The sequence below is a fragment of the Eublepharis macularius genome, chromosome 13 (assembly GCF_028583425.1).
Source record: "Eublepharis macularius isolate TG4126 chromosome 13, MPM_Emac_v1.0, whole genome shotgun sequence".
NCBI classification, from domain to species: domain Eukaryota; kingdom Metazoa; phylum Chordata; class Lepidosauria; order Squamata; family Eublepharidae; genus Eublepharis; species Eublepharis macularius.
In genome coordinates this window covers 5,790,050-5,813,655 of record NC_072802.1, presented here as the reverse complement: position 1 = coordinate 5,813,655, position 23,606 = coordinate 5,790,050, and the positions used below count along the sequence as shown (strand labels likewise).

Genomic DNA, 23,606 nt, shown 5'->3' with positions numbered 1-23,606 from the left:
GCATGGTTAGTTTGCTGCCACTGTGTATATGGATGATGCTGGGGGCAGTGTCCCAAATTCCAAAGTCAGGATCCAAAGAGATGCACCCAAAGGCTTACACATCCCAATAATTTTCAGTGTTTTCTTCTTCTAACAGCAACCCATTCTTTTCCAAAGCAGCATGATGAAAGCCCTCTGATCTCAAAAGTGGTCATGCCATTTGGACCAAAATAAAAAGGGATCAAAAGATAAACAGGAACTCCAACACATTTTTAGCACAGTTTTCACTAGGAGAATTATTTTTAAAGAGTTCAACAAGCAAGATTATGTTTATGATGATTAGGGGTGTGTGATTCAGATTTCCGATTCGGGTAAAGTACCCGAATGGGACCCAATTTGCAATTTCCAAATTGAGCCCAGCATGCTGGGTCCGATTCAGAAACCCTGAATCAAAGCTTCCCAAAGCAATTCATATCGCTTCGGGAAGCTTCAGGTCAAGGGGTTTAAATGGCCCCTTCTGTGCCGCTTTTCAGCAGCATGGAAAGGGGCATTTAAACCCCAGGATCAGCTGCTTGGCTGGAGAGATCCCCACCAAGCAGCTGATCCAGCCAGTGGGGGTTTAAACGCTCCTTTCCGGGCCGCTGCGAAGCAGCACAGAAAGGGGCTTTAAACCTCAGGATCAGCTGCTTGGCTGGGGAGATCCCCACCAAGCAGCTGATCTAGCCAGCAGGGGTTTAAATGTCCCTTTCTGTGCTGCTGCAAAGCAGCATGGAAAGGGGAATTTAAACCCATGAATCAGCTGTTTGGCGGGGAGATCCCCACCAAGCAACCAATCCAGCCAGCAGGGGTTTAAATGCCCTTTCTGTGCCACTGCAAAGCAGCACTTAAACCTGTGGATCAGTTGTTTGGTGGGGAGATCCCCACCAAGCAGCTGATCCGGGCCTTCCCCGCCGCCCAGCTTGCCACTGCAGTGGTGAGGAGGCGGCGTGGGCAGCAGAGGAGCTGGCTCCAGTCTTCCCCACTGCCCAGCTGGCCACTGCGGGCAGAGCAGGCGGCAGAGGAGCTAGCTCCAACCTTCCCTGCTGCCCAGCTGGTCTTTTCTCCACAGCCAGGTAAGTAGGGTGGGGTGGGGGGGTTATGGGGGTGTGGAGGACAGGGGACTAATTGGGAGGCTGGGAGACAGCTCCCCCCCACACACACACACTTTGGTATGCCCCGAATCTTTACGGAGAATACAGAAGCAATTTAAATACTTGAAGTCAAAAGTGGCAAGCCACTTTGGCTTTCATGGTATTATAGATCATTTTCCAATCTTTCCCCCGTGCACACTCCTAATGATGATTAATTTCATTTATAGCTGTCTCTCTGAGGTTCATGGTGGATGATGACAAACATAAGGTTCAATGACAGATCAAAACATATTCTATCCAAAGTATGCTACGTTACTTTACTTAAACAGCAAGTAAAGAGCAGGATCCAAAGAGCTTGTGAAAAGGGAGTTGTATAAGCCTAATGATAGTTTTGACATTTTTCTACTGAACAGCTAATCCAACACCCCTATGGACTTATCATAAACTTCTTTTCAAATTTTCCTCAGTTTCAAAACAAGCTTATTATACGGAGGGCCCTGTTTAGGAATCAAGTTTAGATCCTCCTTAAAGTCAAAGAATTCATTTCAACATTCTCTGAATCCTGTCCATACATATGTGATACCTTGTTATTGTCACTGGATGAATCATCCTGGACCTTTATGCGGCGTCTTTTCTTTTTCTGCTTATAGCTCCGTTGATTTTCTTCTAACTCTGCTTTCTTGGCAGATCTAAGAAAGTGAAGACTCACTATTTACTACGAAGTAGAAAACAAAACTTTTCTTGAATTAATCTTTTTTGGCCAATTATATGCAACAGCAATGTTTCCTCCCGATTTTCAAGTAATTGCACAGCCATTCATTTTCTTTTATTCTTTCACTCATTTTCTCCCTCCAAGCAGTGGCATGGATCTATCACATTTTTATTCTCTTTCTCTAATTAGTCCAGGGTGGCATACATAGTTCTCCCTGCTCCATCTCATCCTCACAATAACCTTTTAAGGTGGCTTACACTAAGAGGTTGGCCTCTTGAGTTTTAGGGCTGAGCAGGGATCTGAACTAGAGGTATGATATTTGGTGTATCAGGTACAAAAATATACCCAAATACCTTGTCAGTATTTGGGGAGTATATGCAGGAATCCTGATCAAATCTGGACTTCTTGGATAGACAGGTACTGGCATTCTCAGTTAATTCCAAAAATATTTGGAAATAACAAGGTCCATTATTCCCTGTGGGGGACACTTTCCAGCGGGCTGGAGGGGCCGTTTTTGAAGCAGATACCAAAATTGCAGTGAAGAGAGGGCTGGCTCTAAAGATCCCCCAAGTTTTATAACTGTTCTCCCTAACTTGCTGTATTCACTTCTGAGAGTCACCTCCCCTTCCTCCTCCCTCCCTCCCTCGGCTCAGGAAAGGAAACCTCCAAAAGCAAAGGTAAAAAAGCTGCTGCAAATGGCTGCAACTTGACAAGTACATGCCTTCTGCTGCCAGCCAGGTTAATTCTGCTAGGATTCTCTGGTTCAGTTGGCCTTTGTTAGTTCTTTTTGCAGGCTTTAAGTCAGCGGTTGCTCTGTGTATGTGGCTTCTTTGCCCTGGGAAAAGCATTGGATTTTTACCCATAGGAAAGAATGAAGAGTGGCTGGAGGCACCTTGGTCAGGAACCTGTACGACTAGACCCTTTGATCCAATCTTCTTGAAACTTGGGGAGGGGTCTTTAGAGAACGGACCTTTGGACACTTACCGTGAAGGGTCCTTCTCCTCTGAGGAAAGGAGGACATCTTGGGTGATTCCCACCATCCAATCAGGGAGGCAGGAACTAACTTTCTTCCTCTTCCTGCCTAGCCTGTGGGACCACCCTCTCTTCAGTTCAGGTGACTCCACAAAGCAGTAACATTGAATTTATCATTCAGCAACTGTTAATACTGAGAGAAAAAACACCTGTTGCATTAACATGTACTGTAAATAAAGCATAACCCGGAGGAGGTATAAGAATGAGGCAGCAGGGTAGAGAAGGACGGAGACCCGTGGAGGGCAAGATGTCCTCCTTTCCTCAGAGGAGAAGGACCCTTCACGGTAAGTGTCCAAAGGTCCGTTCTCCCTCTGAGGCGGAGGACATCTTGGGTGCTCCCAAAGCAGTTTCCAGTTTCTGGGTGGGATGTGGTCTTCGTCCATGATCATGCACTGCAGTACTTTTCCACTACAGTCGGTGTCCGCTGAATCATATAGATTCGATTTGTAGCATCTTAATAAGGTCAAGACTGACAAACTTGCAGCCTTCTACAAAAGTGTTCCCGTGTAACGCTGCACTGGTAGTAGCATTCCTCAAAGAGTGAGCTGGTATTCCACAAGGAACCTCTGCAAAAAGAGTTTTTAGGAGTTTCGATAGTGTATGTTTTGCTATTGGCACCTACTGCTGCTGAAGACATTTTCTTCCCTAAACTGAGATGAGATATATTTAAGAACAGTATGACTGACTTTCTAATTTGCACTATTCGGAGCAGAGGCCTTAATCCTCCTTCTGACATCTAGGTTGTGTCAGAGCCTCTCCCTCATCTATTTAGGGTACAGGTATAAATATGGTAGCCTTATCTCTTGCAAACTATGCAGTTTGGAATACGGTTTTGGAAGACAGTACGAGGCATCACCTTACTATTGGGAAAGATACAGAGTTCAGGTCTGACTAAATCTTCTGTCAGACGCGAACATAATAAGGAAGATAGTCTTCATTCTCGGCCTTCTCAGGGGAACATCCTTGACTGGTTCAAATGGATGCTTGGTCAGGGCTGTGTAAAATGTCTACTGAATGAGGGCTTCCCAATAAGAGTTGTAAATTCTGAGCATAAACTGTTTTCTGAATGCTAGGAGAATGTCGGCCACCTCTCAGAAATATTCCCATCTTAGGAAGGTGTTCCTTTCTATTTCCACACGGTTAAGCAGAATAAGTCTAAATGAGGGAGCCAAATTGGTCCCTGCTGTAACTTGACCGGATAGGTAAGTAGGATGAGAGGTGGAAATATCACCATCTGTTGGAGGGTGGAAAGGCATGGTCTGTTACTGGTAAGGGCAGTAATACATAGAGGAGGCCTAATGGCCACTGCAATGTCAGGGCATTTGCTTGTGAGTAGAACAAATCTTGTCATGTACCCCAGTAGTTGATGGCTGTGTTGGAGCGCGCACAGGTTCATGAGGTGTTGTGAAGTGCAATGTTATGAGATGTTTCTTAAGGGACTATTCCCGTTGTCCCCTCAGCCAGTCTGCCTGGGCATTGGATATGCCTTTGATGTGTACAGTTCTGATTGAAGCTAGGTGACCACCCTCCCAGGTAAGTATCCTTGCTGCCACCTGTGTCACTTCAAGGTCTTGAATCCCCCCTGCTTGTTTATATATATTTTGTCTGCAACCTTGTCCATACAGAGCTCTGAACTGGAAAAGGGCCAGACAAATTGCCCCCCTTTCTACGTCATTGATAGGAAGGCATGCCTAACCTGATTCTTACACCTGTAAATATTTGTTGTTCTTGAAGGATCATGAATCTTTTGCTTTGTATTGGGTTGGTGACCTTAGCTCAGATGGGTTTTGAGCTGAAGTGGTATCTGAATGGGAAGATCTGTCTTCTCCATGATCTGTTGTTAATCAGATCTAAGTAAGGTCTGAAGTGGTCTTGCCTATAGACGACCCCAAAGGTATTGCATTGTAGGTAGCAACTAGCAAACCCATCAGTTTCAGTAGTGTTGTGAGAAGTGATTTTGCACTCTGATGACAGTCTCAGTCAGCAGTTTGGTCTTCCTGACCTTTTCTTTGGTGAGGGATAGAAAAAACCCTTTTGGTGACTGTGATCTAACCCAGGTGTTCAAGCTTGTAGGAACTGAATGGTGAATTGAGTGTTGTGGTGAGATTTTCTCTTGAACCGATCAGGAGATCATCTGGGTACAAGTGAACATGAATACCCCCTGTCTCTGAAACATATGATGAGGTTGATCATGAATTTTGTAAATACTCTTGGTGTGACGGACAGGCCAAAACAGGATGGCTCAGAACTGCCAATTATTATTATTATTATTATTATTATTATTATTATTATTATTATAATAAAAAACATAAAATCTTAGATAATTTTGATGGGCTGTCAGAATTGGTACATGGAGGTATGTCTCTGTGAGATCTGTAGATGTCATGTGTTCTTCTGATTGATTAGTCACTGCAACTGAGCACAGAGTCTCCATTCAGAAGTGATATAATTTGATAAACTTGTTCAAAAAACTTGAGGTCTAATAACACCCTCCAGTCCCTATTCTTTTTAGGGACTGAGAAGAAGATTGAGTAGACCCCTTTCTGGAGGGCAGCTTTCAAATTGTATGGAATAGCCTTGTGAGACTATGTGTAAGGCCTGCCTGCTTGTCAACCTAAGCTTGATGGTAAAGAGTAGTTGGCCTCTCACGGGACAGCTAGCAAGTTCTGTCTTAGAGATCTGGGTATTAAGGTTGATCTCTTTCCCCGTGTGGAGAACTGTCTGTTTGATCTTGGGAAAAGGTAAGCATTATCCCCACAATACAGCTGGAGAGCTGGGACTGAGAGGACTGGTTTATCCAAGACCATATGGCAAGTTCATGGCAGCAATGAGAAGTAAACCTGCAGAGTACTGCATCACTGTTCAGTTATTTAACCGCTATACTACAAGTGTGGTCTTAAAAAGACACACACACCCTTATTAAAGGGTTGCCTAGATTAACCTCAGGATGGCCATTTGGAATCTTGTCTGGACCTTAGTAGTGTGTGTTATGAATAAAAGGCTGAGGTCCAATGGATCTCCTCTCAGATTGTTTGAGTGTTTTTGGCAACACATTCTTCTGTCCTAGGTCTCAATCTAGATCTTTCCCAGGGCACCCCCAAATAGCTTGTCTCTCTGAAAGAGGTAAGCCAGGATGATATTTTTAGAGTGTGAATCTGCTGGCCATGCTCTTACTCAAGCGTGCCAGCTTGTCACTGCTGTCAAGACCATAATCCTAGAAGAAAAAGGTAAATGTATCCAGGATGATGTCTGTCTTGAAGGTATTGGCCCTTACATTTCTGTAAGGGCAGCTATTGTTGTACAGGAGGAGTTGGATCAGTTTCCAGATCCATACTCCTGACACTCTTGAGGCAATAGAGACAATAGCTGTAGCCTTAATAGTCATGGTCACGGCCTTGTGAGCTCTTGTTAGCATGGCCTCTCTCTTCTTGTCTAAGTGGTCTCTGACTGATCCTTACCCATCTTCTGACCAGAGCCCAGATGACTGAAGAGTAGCCACTGGGGGTTCCGTCGCAGGTACCTGCAACAACTCATAGCAAAAAAAGGTAGTAAGTACAGGGGTGTTTTTTTGGGGGGGGGGACCAAGTTTGGGGATTATTAATTGACTTATGGTGTAGAACACTCAGCCTTGAACCTTCTCCACAAATATTCTGGAAATGGGAGGACCTTTTCTGAGGAACCTTCACGAGGAAGTGACTCGTTTCCCTGGGCTGGATTTAGTATTCCCAGTCTAAGGGTCCTACTCCCCCAAGGCTAATTTTTACAGCTATAAGGCTGAGAATGTCTTAGGTGTAAATACTGGTAGACCTCAGATTCTGACAGCTGGGCTGACTGTTCTGGTAGGGATATTTCTTCCTTTTCCACATCTGAAGGAATTCATCCTTCTCCCTGACATTACAAACTCCATCTGAGGGTGATTCCCCTGCTCCGTGGGGATCCCTGACTTATAAACGTTACAAACTGCCTTATTCTGACTCAGACCATCGGTCAGTGTTATCTCCTCAGACTGGCAGCAGGTCACCAGGGTCTCAGAAAGAGGTTTTTCTCCTCATCTACCTAAACTCTTAAACTGGAGTTAATGGGGAACAAACCTGGATCTTTTGCATACAAAGCAGAAGCTCTTCCACAGAGCTACAGCCTTACTCATGGAGGGAGGAGGAGGTAGACACCACACCACTATTTCCTCTCTCCTGGTTAGTCTTAAGAGTTAAAAGGTTCAAAGACACCGGCAAAATTGCGCCCTTTATACATTACCCATCTGACAGGGAAAGGCAGGGCTAGATCCTGTTGTAAAAGCAGGGCTAAATCCAAAGGGGAAAGGCCTGCTGTAAAATCTCCAGGCAGGAGATTGGCATGGGCACATTCACATGGAGCCAGGGCTGAGGAGATTCCTGGAATCTTTATAGGGCCAAGGTGCTTCTGACTGGTAAAGTAACAGGATTTTCTCCCTCACAGCCAGTCTAATTGCTGACAGGAATTCTGGAGGTATAACACGCTCGGGGGAACACTTACGTGGCCCTCCTGGCTTGTCAGCTGGAGCTCCGGGTGTCTGGATTATGTTTCAGCCGAGTCTCTCCTGCCAGGAGATTGGCAAGTGCGTTGCGTTGTTTCCCGCCAAAATTGAGCTCCGCCAGGTGGCGCTGTTCTCAGCTGGCTGGCTGAGGCGCGCTGTTTTAACAAGCTCCCTCTGTGGAAGATGGGGCTGTTGAGAGGCCTGCGTCTCTTCCAAGGCCATTTCCTTGCCGGGGAACCCATACAGCCTCAGAGGCATGTTGGTGCCGGCTGGGCCTGTTCCCGCCAGCGGTAGGATGGCACTCCATGGGAACAGCCCATATTCTCCTTGCCAGGGAACCCATACAGCCTCAGAGGCATGCTGGTGCTGGCTGGGCCTGTTCCCGCCACCGGAAGGATGGCTCTCCGTGGGAACAGCCCAAATTCTCCTCCATGAAGCTTTCCTCAGAGTCCGATGACTCTCTAGAGACCATCTCGTCCTCTTCTTTTCTTTCTTTGGCAAGAGGAGTAAAAGAAGAGGAAATGGGAGGAGAGTAAGGTAATGAAGCAAGTAAGGAGTAAGGTAAAGAATGATTTGAGGAAGAAGAAAGATAAACAAGAGATAGAGAGAAAAAAGGCAGCAGAGCTAGTCTGCTGCAGAACTGCTCTCCCTGGAGGCAGGAACAGAACTGAAGAGAGGGTGGTCCCACAGGCTAGACAGGAAGAGGAAGAAAGTTAGTTCCTGCCTCCCTGATTGGATGGTGGGAATCACCCAAGATGTCCTCCGCCTCAGAGGGAGAACAACCAGCTCTCACTTTGCAACAATTTTGGTGTAGTTTGCTTCAAAAATGCCTCCCAGCCCCCTCCTAAAGGTTCCCCCATTCCTGGGGAAAAAGTTTTTGGACCCGAATATCGAGAATACCAGTATTTATGGCCTTCCCTATATATGAACCTGAAAAATACCAATTTTTTTAGTGTACATCTCTAATTTGTACTCCAGTACTCTGTATTGGCCCCACAAAGGTCCTGATGTGTGAACACAAAGCGAATTCAAGGGGGTGGGGGGAATAGTAATTCTCCTGGATGATCAGGAGACCCAACAGAAGAGTTTGGGGGCAGGGAGGACAGAAAGTGGAAAACCTCTCCATGTGTAGTGGAAGAGTGTTCCAGGCCAGTAGTAAGAGTTCTGGATGCACGTGACTTTCAGGAATAGAAGCAGCTACCTGTATGGCATGTTCCTTAAAGATTCTTGGGACAATCAAACCAGATTCCTTTCCTTTTCTCTGCAGATTCATATTTATGCTCCATATCCTCCCTTACACATTTCTCTATTCTCTACAGCTTCCTATACATGCCCTCCACAAAACAAGATTCTCACCTTTAAAAAAACCTGGGAACGCCAACACTTCAACCAAACATTTTATACCTTGTTCTAGGACGCTGGTCATCTTCCGATTCACTGACTTCTTCACTGACTCCAGATTCATTTGCTTCTGAATTATCCGAATCCTCACTGCTCACTTTAACAAAAAAAGGACTATCAAAATTGTAGAACAAGTTCAAACAGATGCCTAATATTTATCAGCTTCTTCAAAGCTAGAAAAAGGCAGCATAGCGCTAACACCAAGAGAAAGGAGAACAATGCCACCTGCTGGCAGTATAGGTACTTTTAATAATGTGCCTAGACAGACAGTAGCAATCAGAAACTGCTTGAAAATACAGATTAAAAACTAATTGTTCTAATTCAATATGAAGAGTTAAATTTTGCATAAAGATATGATAATTTGTACATATAGGAAAAGCGGCGATCTAAAAATCTGGAAGCAAATCCCAGCACTGTTCAATCTATCTGTGTTCAAACAAGCCCTCTAACAACAGGTATCCACCAAGCTGATCACACTGAAGAGTTTGCAGATGCCCAGTAAGAATGTTGACACCTTTTCTCTACACAAAACCTGTAACATATCACAAGTTGATTGTGAAATACAGTTTATCATACTGCTGGTTAAGAAAGCCCCAATGCATTCATTCTTTAGAACCTCGTTGATACAGTCAAACAACCCTGAGTCCTGCAAGGAACTGGGGAGCAATTTGAAAATCTAACACCACTCCTCAAAATTTCCCCTTCCAGGATTCAACTCCTGTGCCCCCCCCCCTTTCCTCTCCCTTTATAAGGACACTCAGCCATTTTCAACATGCCTTCCCTTCTGTGCCATATTCAGGCCATTTGAGGGGTTAATTTACATCACACTCTCTTTCCTCAAACTTCAGGAATCCCTGGAGTAGCTAGAGACCCTTTACTTGGCATATGAGTGGCCCCACTGCTCAGTTTTCATTTTTCACCAGCCGCTTTACTATTAGATTTAGGGCTTTAAAAAGAAAAGTACAAGAAAAGCAGCAAGTGATGCTTAAGAGGAAGCAAGCAAAAAAGCTGTCTCAATCAGCAACTCTGTATTAAGATCTTCATAAGGATTTGGAAAATGAAAAATGATAAAGATCTCGGACTCACTATTCTACAATGCCGCTATGGCTCTGTGTGTAGAGTCTAATTTCATTTGGTCACCAAGCACAGACAGACAACCAAATTTGCTGGGGGAACTCTCTTCAAATCCCAATGCATCCACTGCCAACTGGCAAAGTTAACTGCTGCATAATGTGTTGCTTGTCCACACACTTCAAATTTAGTACCTTTTCTTCTATTTCTGCGTTTCACTTCTTTCCCCTCTTTAGATTTTTCCTTTTTCTCTTCTTCAGATTCTCCATCACTCATTGTCAGCTTATGTCTCAGTAATCTGTGCTTGTATTTAGATTTCTTAGTCTCTTCAACATCTGAATCAGAGCTAGAGTCGTCTTCCTGTTCATTCTCTTCTGTTACAGAGGAGGAGAAAAAGACAGTACAAGGCCACTCTCAGTCAGCTGGAGAAATAATTTACATCAGGGTACCACAGGGAGGTGTGTCAACGTAACCTGACACTGTAACAGTTGCATCGTGTCTGACATAAGGAAACCCAACAGCCACTGAACAAATGCATTTCACCTACTTTTAACATGTTGATATTATGCTGGTGGTAAGAATTCAAATGTAACTTTAGGGGAAGTCATAGGATATTAAGGACTGTTACGAAAGAGTCAGTGCCACTAAAATTATGTAAGAATATAAGCAGGACCATGCTAGATCAGGCCAATCGTCCACGTAGTCTATCATACTATTTCACACAACGGCCAGCCACTTTCCCTGGAGGGCCAACAAATGGGAAATAGAGGTCAAGGCCCTCTCCTAATGCTGCCCCCCACTTTCAGAGATATCAGATATTTTCTGAATTCAGAGGTTCCTTTTGCTCACCATGGCTATTAGCTGTTGGACCTCTCTGCCATGACTCCGCCTAACCCTCTTTTAAAGCCATATATGCTTGTGGTCATTACTACATCCATTGGCTTTGAATTTCACAATTTAATTGTAAAGAGGTATGGTGACAGTGTGCAGGTGCAGTGTGCATTCATCACTAACAACCATTTGGGTCCAATATATAGGCATGTTACAGATTCTGTAGTACACGTACTGTTGATTTGACTATAACTAAGCACACATTTTTTTGACATTACGGAAGATTCAGAGAACTGTGTTGCTATCTGGTGCTTACCGTTGTCAGCCTGGTTTTCGCTTGGCTTTCCTGTCTTCTTTTTCCCATCATCAGACTCTTCATCAGATGAAACATCTTCCTCGGAGGAAAGATTGGCTTTGATTTCTTCTAAAAGCATTTTCTTGGCAATTCTTTGAAGCAAGACAAAAAAAGGGATGTATTCTATCGGTTCAACAATAGAAATCAGTAAATGATGAATGCTGTTGTATAGTTGGATAATGCTAAGTCCTCATAGTTTAAAACTGAGCAAGATTAAATGGATGGAAACAAAAAATACTAACAGAAGTGCACCTTGGTGCGTAAGCCAGTTTAAGGGAGAATAAGGTAGTAAGAACTCAAGAATTCTACAGCATCTCTGTTGCAGGTGTAGCCCTTCAATCTGGCAGTGCTTTGTTTGCTTTCCTGAAGCGTCCCCCTGTGTCTCATCATCCTAAGTATACATTTAGCTGCATACTAGAATCTCACATCCATCCCAGCGGTCTCCCAAACATGGAACAAGGAGTAGATTTATTTTTCAAGGGAGAAGCAGCACCATAGGCTATAGGTACGACTTCAGGAGAGAACATCAGTGCACATCTCAACTGCTATTATAAGCCTCTTTAGCAACCTCACATCAGTTTTCAAGTTGCTGGGGATGCTGGGGGGGGGGGGGGAGGCACAGAGCCCCTCTGGCCATCCAGGCCACAGCCTTTAGGCACTTAAATGTCACTGGCACACTGGCCTTCTCTCACAGGCTTAGATCAAAAAAAGTAAAGTAGCAGTGGCCTACCCATACTGTGCAATGTAAAAAAAAAATCTGAATGTTTATCATTACTTATTACAGTAGCAAGAGATTCAAGGAACAAAATGCAGATTCAAATAGTATGCTGAATTCTACAGGTGTCCAGGCAAATGCTGATTTACTGATTTACATTTAGGTGAGAAATTATTCTATGAATATTTGGGAAAGTATGCAACTTGCTAGTTTCTATGTCCTAACCTAAACCTTCCTCAGGGTAATCATGCCTATGATACAGCAGGCAATGGACCAACCTGCTCCCAAGAGAGCTGAGTACTCATTTACAATGAACTGGACTGCCACGTTCTTAAAGTCATGGCAGCATGAGCTATCAGGATTCAGAAACGGTCACTTATTGCAATCTTCTTTTCCAGAAGAGACCTTATGCTATGTCAAGAAGTGAAGAACCCACCCACCCCTCCTCTGCCCCTTAGTGGGTGGACATACATGCACTGGTGGATGCGGGAAGCAAGGAGGAAAACCGCTCTTCCCGATCCAAGCTTATGGTAGAAAGCACACCTCCTGTCTGTCTCAAGCTGTCACATATCTATTGCGCACAACAGAATAAAACTAGCTCAGCCCTAGAAGTAACATTTTGGATATGATTTTCTGGTCTGCCCTTCCAATGTTCACCATTTTGAAAGAACATCATGCACACACGTTAAATGTCTCATGGACATTCTATAAGTATATACTGCTAGTGGTTATGGTTTTCAAGGAGTCCCAACTGCTGGCACATGTCCTAGACATTTATATAATTGAAACTGGAGCTAAGAATTAGGAGGAATCTTACAAGTGTCTCCCAATATTCTCTTGAAACAGTACATGAGAACACATTTTCCTGAACACTTTTTGAAAGTATTCTATTCCGAAATGGACAAAAAAGTTGTCAAACAACCCATACAACTCTAAAATGCATGAATTATTTTATAATTAAGCTACTGAAAGGGGAGGCCGCTATTACAATATATGAAGAACCAATCTCATAATTTAGCAAAGAGAATTTAGCATTTTTGTGCAATTGCAAACATGCAGATAAGGGATTCTGTTTCAACACAACAGTTCCTCAAACTGCCATAGATTTTGAGACTTCCCCCATGCCCTTCCCCCACATCTTACAAGGCCCTTGGGGTGGCACAGGGATGTCACCATGCCAAAACAAGCCAAAAGGGCTAAGGTCTGCATACAACACTGGGCTGCATCCGATTTGTAGAAGCAGACATGGAAGACACAAGCCTGACAAATATACTGCATTATTATTTTATAGGCGTAGCAAGTCAGAATGAGGAATAAGGGCTAATGCTGAGCATCAAAGAAAGTATCGTTCAAAAGATGCCTATCCAGTGTTGAGAATTTTGGTATTTTTGAACCAAGCAGGCATATTTTATTTATTTTTTAAAAAATTGTGAATTAAAAAACCATGGAATTAAAAATGTTAAGGCAGGCCTGCACAATTTGTAATCCACCATGCTGAAAAAAGGAGGACACCAGCTTGCAAGGTGCTTCACAAACCTCGCTTTTCCTGCCCCCACAAGCAGGCAGCAAAGACAGGAGGCTTAATGAGCCACCAGTGAGTCTGCATCCGGCTCTGCCAGCATCCGGCCGAGCAGGTCACCGACACGAGCTCTGCAGACAAGTCTCAAGGAGCACGAAGGCCCTGATCCATGGTCCAGCAACCGCTTGAAAAACAGAGGTCTGATAAATGATAAAAGTAGGTTCCCTACATACGTTCTTTAACTCACAATTTAGGCACCTGGGGAGGGAGATTAAAAGCCCCTTAATAAACTATTTAGTAAACCAATTTCCTTGATTTGTATCTCTAATCTCTAACCCAACATCCATGTAAGCTAATTGTAAGCACTCTCTGAGGGGTGAAACACAAAATGATGGAGGTACTGATAAAAATGTAATGACTACATATGACACATCACATTTATCCAGTGATCCGTCCTATTTCATGCACTTAAAGAGACATTTAATTACACCCAACGATAAGCCTACCGCAAAAAGGTACCTAATTTGGGGCTATGTCACCACCTAGAACTAAGAAAACCTTGTATTTAGTTACGTAAGACTTTTCAACTTCTTGCATTTTAAAAAGATTTTAAAAAATGGAAACAGGATGGAATTTATCGTATACATGATCTGACATACAATGGTCATTTACTTGAAAAAGTCCAACTAGAACAAATAGTAAAATGCCCTATCTCTTGGCTTCAATATCTTCAAATAAACCACCTATTTGCAGATTTTTTTAAAAATCAGGAATCTTGAATAAGCAATTGATGGAGTTTGAATTCATGCTTAAAGACACTGATGATGATCCTAAGGGTGTCCTCTCCAAAATTTAACCTCACTAGATAACACAGCCTCATTGGGATACCAAAATCTATGGCAGAAGGACCTTAAAAAAGAACTCCCGGATGACATCTGGGAAGAAATCTGATCTTTACCAAACAGCAAGTCGAAAACTTTCAATATCAGATTTCAGTATTTTAAATTGTTGACTAGATGGTACTTTACCCCAATGCAATTACATCAAATAAACCACTTCAACCCAAATGAGTGTTGGAAATAGTGCGGTTTATCTGGAGATTACCTCCATAGTTGGTGGAGCTGTAAAACAATAAATACTTTCTGGAAACAAATTGCGGAACAAATTAGGAAAATTACAGGAGTGACACTGCCATTTACCTCAGAATTGATACTACTTCGTTATTGGCAAAATTTAAAAATAACAAAACAAAAACAACTGCCCAGTTTGATATAGTGGTTAAGAGTAAAGGAATCTAATCCGGAGAACAAGGTTTGATTCCCCACTCCTCCACTTGAAGCCTGCTGGGTGACCTTGGGTCAGTCACAGCTTCTAGGAGCTCTCTCAGCCCCACCCACCTCACAGGGTGTTTGTTGTGGGGATAATAACAACATACTTTGTAAACCTGCTCTGAGTGGGCATTAAGTTGTCCTGAAGGGCGGTATATAAATTGAATGTTGTTGATGATGTAGTTCTTGTTATTATTATTATTATTATTAATTATTTCTTCTCGGTGGAAATATAACCGCCCGCTAACTTTAGATGATTGGCATGGGAAAATTTGGGATCAGATTGTTATGGAAAAAATAAATGATAATCTGAAATGATCAGACTATGAAGATTATCAATCTGATTTTGAACCCACCCGGCTTCCCGTTTTGAAATATACGGCTGAACAAAATATTATCCCTCTCAATACGATCTATAGGAAATTGTTATATTCATGAATGAACCTCTGACTTTGATTATAAACACAGTTTGAATTGAGATTAATGGACCCTACATTTGTATTTGGTAATTGGACAAGGTCATAGTTCCCTATTATGGGATAGTGTATATGCTATTCACTTGGAATATTATGGTTGTATGTTAGATTTTATAATTTTGTTAATACGTATTTCTTTTGGTGAAATAATTTTTTTTTAAATTTGCATTTTAAGACCACTCAAGGAAAATGGGAGTTAATTTACGTAAATTATAATCAAAGTGTCCTTATTTCAAAAGTAAATGCAATGTTTCCTCTTGTGAGGAAACCATCAGTTTGAGGAAATGCTATGAGCTGGGGAAAGGGAAATAAAGCCACCAGGGGGATGAGCCTTGGAGCCAGAAGGCCTCAGATGATCTATTTCAAGTATGGCCAACAACAGATGATAACATAGCCAACACAATATGGCAGGATCTTAATTTGGATTGCCTTAGAAACTAAACTAAAAATACTTGACAAAAAAGTAACATTTTTATTATTTGAATCACACTTTTCGTATTTACTTTCAAGACAATAATTACATTTATGAAATATGTGTTTATTAAAAATGTGAAAAGTGAAGGATTTCTGCTGTTTCATACTAAACAAAACGATACCTGTCTGCAATTCCCTTTATCGGAAGCCAAGATTCTAGTTCTCTTTTCTATTAATTTTGCCAATTCCAACACTCACATCCACTCTACCAAAGACAAGACAACTTTCACCACCACCTTTCAAATATATGGCAGCATATCATCAGGGCTGCTACAGCTTCTAAACTGGCTAGAGGCATGTGGCAACTAGGGACATTTTATTAACTGTTTCCATCATATTAAAGCCTGCATCATGTTTAAACACATTTTAGCTTTAAACTAAGGGACCTTAGGAATATTTGATACATTAGAGGGTATAATATTAACAAAAATAAGTAATTACCTACTGTATCTTAGTGGGAAAAAATAAATCGTAATCTCTTAAATTAAATGCTTGGACGAGAAACATGTTTTACAAAAATTTATTGCATCCATGAAATACTTCAAAGGCATTGTGCATTAATACACTGTATATTTTAATGAACAAAAATAACTCCAAACATATTAAACAGTACTACTGAAAAGATCAGACAAACCAATAAGAACAAATACACACTACAATAAGGTACAGCACTGTCTGTTATATTATGAACCACTAAAATATTGCACTTTGGCAAAGATGATTTCAACATTTTAATAGGAAACATACTTAAATCAGATATCCTCAGAAAAGGAGAGTTGCAGGTACTGTACTTTAACATCGCTACAGATCTCTGACATCACTCTTTGGCCTCATAGAAAAGGTTTGTTTTGTTTTTTGCCTAAAAAGCAAGCAAAAATCTACATTGCAAGCTTAAGCACATGCCCTTGAAAGCTTAGGACTGGTATTTCGCTGCCTCTCAATTATGAATAAATCATGGCAGGGATCCAAATAGTCTTGTGTTCAACAGAAGCACTTCCACATGCACAAGGGGCAACGCCGATCCCTTCCCCCATTTCGAAGTTGCATATACTCCCCCGCCCACTGCTATATCAGATCTGAAAGGAGTCTGCAGGGATGCAGTACGAATGGTAGTTTGAAAAGCTCCCATGTACATGCAGGTGCCCTGCATACAGTCCTTGTCATTCCAACCAACTCATATGTTCATTGAACCAATTTAATTTGCATATTGTTAATTCAGGTACAAAATGAAGTGCTTTAATACAGTGTGATACAATTCAACCAATATTCTTCTGTTATACTGACAAAGACTATTTGCTGATGAACACCAAATCTATTTAAGAGAGGTAGATTAATTCTTTCCGGTGTTAACAGTATTGACAGTTTCTCCCCATTCCCACCCCCTTTAAAGCAATTCCAGGAAATTATTCTTACTAAATAAATTTACCTTTCAGGTTAAAATATTTGTTCAGGGTTCATCAGCCAAGAATTAAGAAATGGATAATATCCCCCCCCCCAAAAATCTAACAATTTTCTAGCTGAACTTATCTGCAAGCTACGTTATGAAAACTCTAATAATAATTAAATAAGGAAGTCAAGTATGATGACTCTAAAAAGTTACAATACATTTTTCCCAACAGTTGTCTTATTCTGTGCTGTCGATCCCTAACAATGATAAAATAAACTAATAAACATTTGTTTAAATGTACGTGAAGAGCAAGAAACGGATAGATTAGCAGCATTTTTATGTACCAAGGTCCATATAGGAGAGCATGTACTAACATTTATTTCAGATACAAACCAAAATGTGTTTAGTTTCTGTTCTTATGCAGACAAAAAAGTTAAATTGGTAAGAAATAGTTCTTAGCGCCATAAAGCTGATGGCACACCATCAATTCTCAAAAACATTTAGTTTTCAGAATATTCTGAGTTTTGTAGGAGCTGTTTCTGAAGAAGAAACTGTCTGAAAACCAGACATCAAGCATGGACGCCCTGAAAATAAGTACTCTGTCTTGTAAATTGCCACGTCAAAATCCAGTCTCTTTTATGTTTTCCAGTTTTCTGTTTGGCAATTATGTAGGTTACAGGATTTGCATATCAGGAAATTTTTAAGGCCTGCAAAACTAAAATTCTTTCCTACAGCAATATTTTAGTATTAAATTTTAAATACCAAATACATTTATGCACATGTTAAATTAAACATGTGACTTCAGTCCCATTAAGGCAAATAAAAATGCAAATTGCTGCAATGGACACAAACTCAGCCATGAGATCAATGCCATTGTTCATTTACTTTTAAATGAGAAAAACGTTCAATCATTTGGGACATAAAGTGGATTGCATCAAATGCTTGACCCACTGCTTGCTTCACATTCTAATTCAGTTTTCAGCATAACTAAATAAAATACCAAAAAATGCTATTCAAGACCCAAAATGAAGACTGTTACAATACTGAACAGATGCCATTCTGCATTTCCCATATGTGAAGGCAGCCTCATGAATCAAATTGCCTTTTTAAAAAATGTGACTGAATATACAATTTACACAAAACCCACATTTTACATGGAAACATAGAACAGACAGTGCTGTAATGCATTTATAACACACCCTATGCAAGGTGTGTGAGTTAACACTTATATGTACTTTCTTATTTTCTTTTCTTTCTGGATTTTGGGGTTTGTTTTCTGGCTTCTCGTTCAAACTTGTGGGAAGCCCGTGAGCGAGTCTTTACAAGGCAGGCACTTCTGGTTTTTACAACCTGCTTGGTGTTCCGTTGGTTTCGTGTGCGCCCACGCCTAGGGTGTGTTATAATCTTTTTAAAGTCCTTACGGATGGAATCATACCTATTCTCAGGATCATCGTCATCATCTTCCTCCTCTTCCATTGGCACAGTCCCTGATTTATTCTCTCCTTCATCTCCTTGAGGAAAAAAAGGGCACACCTTGATGTACGCACAATCAAATGCTACATACAAAATCACCAATCTCTTCAAATCTTCAGCAACAAAATTTATTTGAAAAATACTATTATAATTACCAAGGCCTTATCTGTTAATTATAATTACAAATATTGAAACTCAAACCCATAAGAAGTTATAAAGTTTGCAAATACCATTTACATAACGACCTTCAAGTTAAAAACAATTACTGCAGTAACACAGAAGAGCTGATCAAATATGGCAACTATAACAATATCCGATATTATGCTGCCACTTCTTAGACTTGAAAATGGCTCAGATGCTCATTCAGCCGAAGCCTGCCCTCCCACTATGAGGCACCAAATATGTGCATGCCCTATACCACACAATATATAAAACAATGTGTGAACCAGGCACTCCTGTGCAGCAGACCCAGATACATCTAGGCTTGGTTTGCACAATATTCCCTTCTCCTTTAAAAGAGAATGTAAGACATACAAATAGGGGCTACACACATATGATTTTATACACTAGTTCACAGTGTCTTAGACACTAGGTGGAGAACAGAACATACAAACACACACACATAAACACAGCATCCTGGAATGACAAAGAGGCAAGCAAATGAACGAATTCATGAGCTTTTTAGTTCCCTGAGACACACAGTTAAATATTTCAGCAGTCTAGCTCTTGGGACCTATACTAAATGGCTCCAAGTTTTCAGTAATGAATTATACATTTTAAAAAGATTTTAGGAACAAAATAGTAGAGGCAATGTTCTTACTGACAATGCCTCATTTGCACATGGTTAGGGTTACCAAGCAGCTCTTCAATCAATCAAAAGGAGGGCTATGAATGCAGCCTTCTGGGAGAAGCCGAATGGCCCTCTAGTAGCAAACCCTGGTAGTCCAGCTGGAGTCTCCCATCCTCACCTTAGCTTCTCTCCCCCTCCATGTTGGGGAGGAGGGAACAGGGAGGAAGAAATATAAACAGAGGCAAATGAGAGAAGACTTCCTTGACTCTGGCACCTATTCCCCTTCCAATACATTAATAGACTCTTTGAGCCCTTAGATTCACCATACACCAAAATGGTTTTAGATGCTTTAAGCATTAACAGCAAACACTTGTAACACTCATAACTTAGATATATAAAAGTTTTACTGTCACTGTATGCTTTACAAAACCCTGACTGTGGCAGATATGACACCTAAATTCCTCCTTTCCCTAATTACTGAATTACATCAATAATAATATGCAGGGCTTTTTTTCTGGGAAAAGAGGTGATGGAACTCTCTATTATCTCATGCAGCACGTGCTCCCGGAAATGTGTGATGACGTCACTTCCGGAAGTGGCGTCACTCTCGGAAGTGGTGCCACTTCCCAGAACCCAGCACAATGCATTACGACGAGATAAATGTTAGTAAGCTTGGGAAATTACACTATTATGAGAAAGGGTTCTTTCTTTCTGTATCCTCTACAGAAAGTGAAATTTTCCATTCCCTTTCCCAAACATTTCATTTCTTTGGAATCATATTTTAAAATATGCAAGAAGGAGGGGGCCTCTAAAAATCCAAAACCCATCTCACAAATCTAAATTCTAAGATTCCCTCTACCAGGGTAGAAAAATTCTCAAAATTCCACAGTCCGAAATTCCTAATCTAATGAATATTGAATTTTCAAATTTTCAGGGGGGGTTTTGCTTTACTGGAGCAATTCAAAATTAGATACTCAAATTTAGCTGCATTAGAGTTATACTTGGTTTAAAATGGCTTTTTTTGTTGTTTCCTACCAACTCTATCTTACCAATGGCTAAGCTGTTGTGACATTGTGAAATGCTCATAAATATTCCAATGTCCCACACAAATAATATTCATAAAAACTTCCTTAACACCCATATGTTCACTGCAATTTCAGTGATGTTAATCAGCTGAGCATGGGGAGAACCATTTGAGTTACAGCTATTAAGTCATAAGAACACCTATATGCTGATGAATATATTGATGAAAGCCTTCTGTGACCTGGACACAGCTATCCATTCCTAGCATAAAACTGGAATAACCATAACTGATATTTTAACTAATACAAATAACCATAACTGATATATTTAACTAACACAGAACCAATCTGCATTCAAAACCTGCAGACCATAACAGAACCATAACAATGTTAACTTCATAAAAGAATGAAAGCAACATACACACACACACAGCCCCACCCACTCTCAAGAAAAGAAAACAGAATGAACTCAAAGCAGCACACACACAGCCCCACCCACCCCCAAATGAAAATAAAACAGAATGAACTCAAAGCAGCACACACATACACAGAAACCCCTGAATGAAATGAAAGCAGAATGAACTCAAAGCAAAACACACACACACTGAAAAGAATGCAGAATGAACTCAAAGCAGCATACATACACACACAGCCCCACCTACCCACTCCCCCAACGAAAATAAAACAGAATGAACTCAAAGCAGCTTAGTCTCCTCTGGAGACCTGGCCCCAGGAGCTCTGCTTGCGCTCTCTCACTCACTGAGGAATGAAAAAAATCAGAATGAATTCAAAGCAGCTAAACCTCCTCTGCAGAGCCTGTGCTGGGCCCCAGCTTTCTCTCTCTCTCACTGAATGGAAAAAAGCATAATGAACTCCAAGCAGCTAAGCGTCCTCTGCAGAGCCCGTGCCGGGCCCCAGCTCTTTCTCTCTCTCTCACTGAGGAATGAAAAAAGTAGAATGAACTCAAAGCAGCTAAACCTCCTCTGCAGAGCCCGCACCAGGCCCAAGCAGCGTCCACTTCCTCGCTTGCGCTTGCTCTCTCTCTCACTCACTCACTGAAGAAAACCAAATGAACTCAAAACAGCTGAAGGAATCACGTGGGCAGATTCTAGAGTTGCCTGAATGCCGTTCCAGAGCGTTCCCCCTCAAAAAAAAGCCGATAATATGTATACCAATCTGACTAGCAAATGTTCAAAAAGGTGTTGTTACATAATAGAACTCCATGTTTGTTTAAAACATATCACACTGGTATTCGAGTTCTCATAGCTCCTAGTTAGGATTTCCCCCTACATCTCACCCTTTCCAATTACCCTATCAAAAGGAAAGCACATCATTTTAAATTGCATATATAAATGTAATCATAAAGCCAGTAACTAACAGTAAGGAGTGTTAGATAGAGGAAACTAGGGTTCACAATTGCGGCTGACCCACAAAGCTCAATGCTGACCCCAGCCTGAGTCACCCTCTTCAGTTCAAGCTACCTCAGAAGGTTGCCATGGAAATTGTATGCCTCATGTATGCCTCCTTGGAAGTAGGGTGGGTTGCAAATAGTTTTATTTTATTTAAAATATTCATATCCCCCTTTCCAGCCTGGGGACAATACTTGGCACACAAGGACATGGGAGAGAAGCCAGTCCTTTAGAAACGTGGTCTTTCATTAATGAAGGGCAACGTGAATTGGTCTTGGAAGCCCGGGTAGCCATTTTAAGCTAAATATATGTTCCCACTGGCTAGCCCCTGACAATAACCAGGCTGCTATATTCCTAACCACCTGAAGCTTCCAGGTTGTCTTCATGGGCAGCCCAATGTAGGGTGCATTATGGTAGTCCAAAAGCATTGATCAGCATGGCCAGATTAGCTGAATATAAGAAAGGTGAGAGTTGGTAAGTAAGACAGAGCTGCCAGAAGGCACTACACCAACCTGCTTTTTGAACATCAAAGTTAGGTCATGATGAGCACTCTCAAATTCTTCTTATTTGCTCTGCAAATATTTTTGACATCCATAACAGTTTCTCTTCCCTAACTAGAACAATCCAGGGCAAGTATTGATCCAAATCTGTGTTGGAATTGGGTGGAATGAATTCTTAGGAATTGGTTCCAGATCTGTAGAAACAGGATCCAGATTCTTCTGCATGGATGTTAAATGTACAGCCCTGGAAGCACAGGTGCGGTACAGTTATCTGGAGGAAAAAGCATGGCTAGTAACTTGTGTGATGATGCTACTTACTTAGAGATAACCAAATAGCTGACTCAACCACTGTCAGAATAATACTTGTCTACACACATGTGTAAATTTGGTAAAGTTCTGAACTCTCACAAATTCATACAGTTCCATCTCTCAACTCAAATCATCATTCCCTGTAAACTTGAAGGGGCTGGGGAGGGGGGCACCTGAAAAATCCTGTACACGTATGCCATGACAGAGAAAAAGATTGGGTTGGGCTCAGCCCAAGCTGAAAAATTCTAATCCTTACATAGTTAAGGGAAAACTCATGCCAATGATTACCTAATCAAGATATTAAGAAGTAACTCGACCCCTACTCGCCACTATTCTGCAAAAGCGTGCAAATGACCCCAGATAACAGACTTGGAAGAGCTGATAGCCTTCTTCCTTTATATCAACTGGACATACCGGCCAATAGAGAAAACAGACAAGATTTAAAAACTTTCCTCCCTTTTTAATTATACAACCATTTTACTCCACAGTGAGTCACAGCTATATTATTTTCCTGGATGGCAGGGTGGCTAGGAATTTACTTTCTTGACTGCTGACCTCCAGACACTAGGTCTAATTATAATAAATCTTAAGAATGGCTTGACACCATTTTTCTTTTGTTAAAATTATGCAGTAAATAGTATTTCAGTCAACTAATATTTATACCTTTGCTGTTTTAATGGATGTAACTCCCCCTCCAATACATACAAACTCCTGGATCCCCCACAAAATACCTATCTGTAGCCCTAGAACAAGGCATGTTTCAGCTTCTCCACTCTGGATTCTAGTATGCACAGTTCAGGCTAAGATGCAGGGATGGAGTAAATGTGTCAACCATTGATAACCTAAAGATTTCAGTTAGATAAAACTATTTAAGGTTTTCAATCCCAAACAACTATGTGTGAGGAGGGGATTGTTGTTATTTCTTTTTTGTGGTCTCACAGTTTCAGAATTCTCATAGTTACGGAACTGGGTATTATTAATATGCTGACAACACCCCCTCTACATTTCTCTATCCAAATCTCCTGGTAAAGTGACAGAGGTCTGACGGGCGTGGTTAAGAGTGAACAAACTGAAACTGAATCCCAACAAAATGTCAGTAATACTGGCTGGGAATGCTGAAGCCTTTAGACATTGTGCTTCCTACTTTTGATGGGGTTCTGCGGACTTTTGCTGGCCTGGT

The 23,606-nt window shown here is 41.4% G+C and overlaps 1 protein-coding gene across 2 annotated transcripts in view; it reads right to left on the bottom strand.

Moving 5' to 3' along the window:
- ATRX (ATRX chromatin remodeler) overlaps positions 1 to 23,606 on the bottom strand; it is a 183,272-nt gene that overhangs the window by 84,449 nt on the left and 75,217 nt on the right. For both annotated transcript variants that reach the window (XM_054995798.1, XM_054995799.1), the window contains 5 exons: positions 18,359 to 18,434; positions 10,986 to 11,116; positions 10,033 to 10,212; positions 8,771 to 8,864; positions 1,693 to 1,798 (listed from right to left, as the gene is read on the bottom strand). In XM_054995798.1, the coding sequence (XP_054851773.1) occupies positions 1,693 to 1,798; positions 8,771 to 8,864; positions 10,033 to 10,212; positions 10,986 to 11,116; positions 18,359 to 18,434 (587 nt within the window). The remainder of the gene's footprint in view (positions 1 to 1,692; positions 1,799 to 8,770; positions 8,865 to 10,032; positions 10,213 to 10,985; positions 11,117 to 18,358; positions 18,435 to 23,606) is intronic.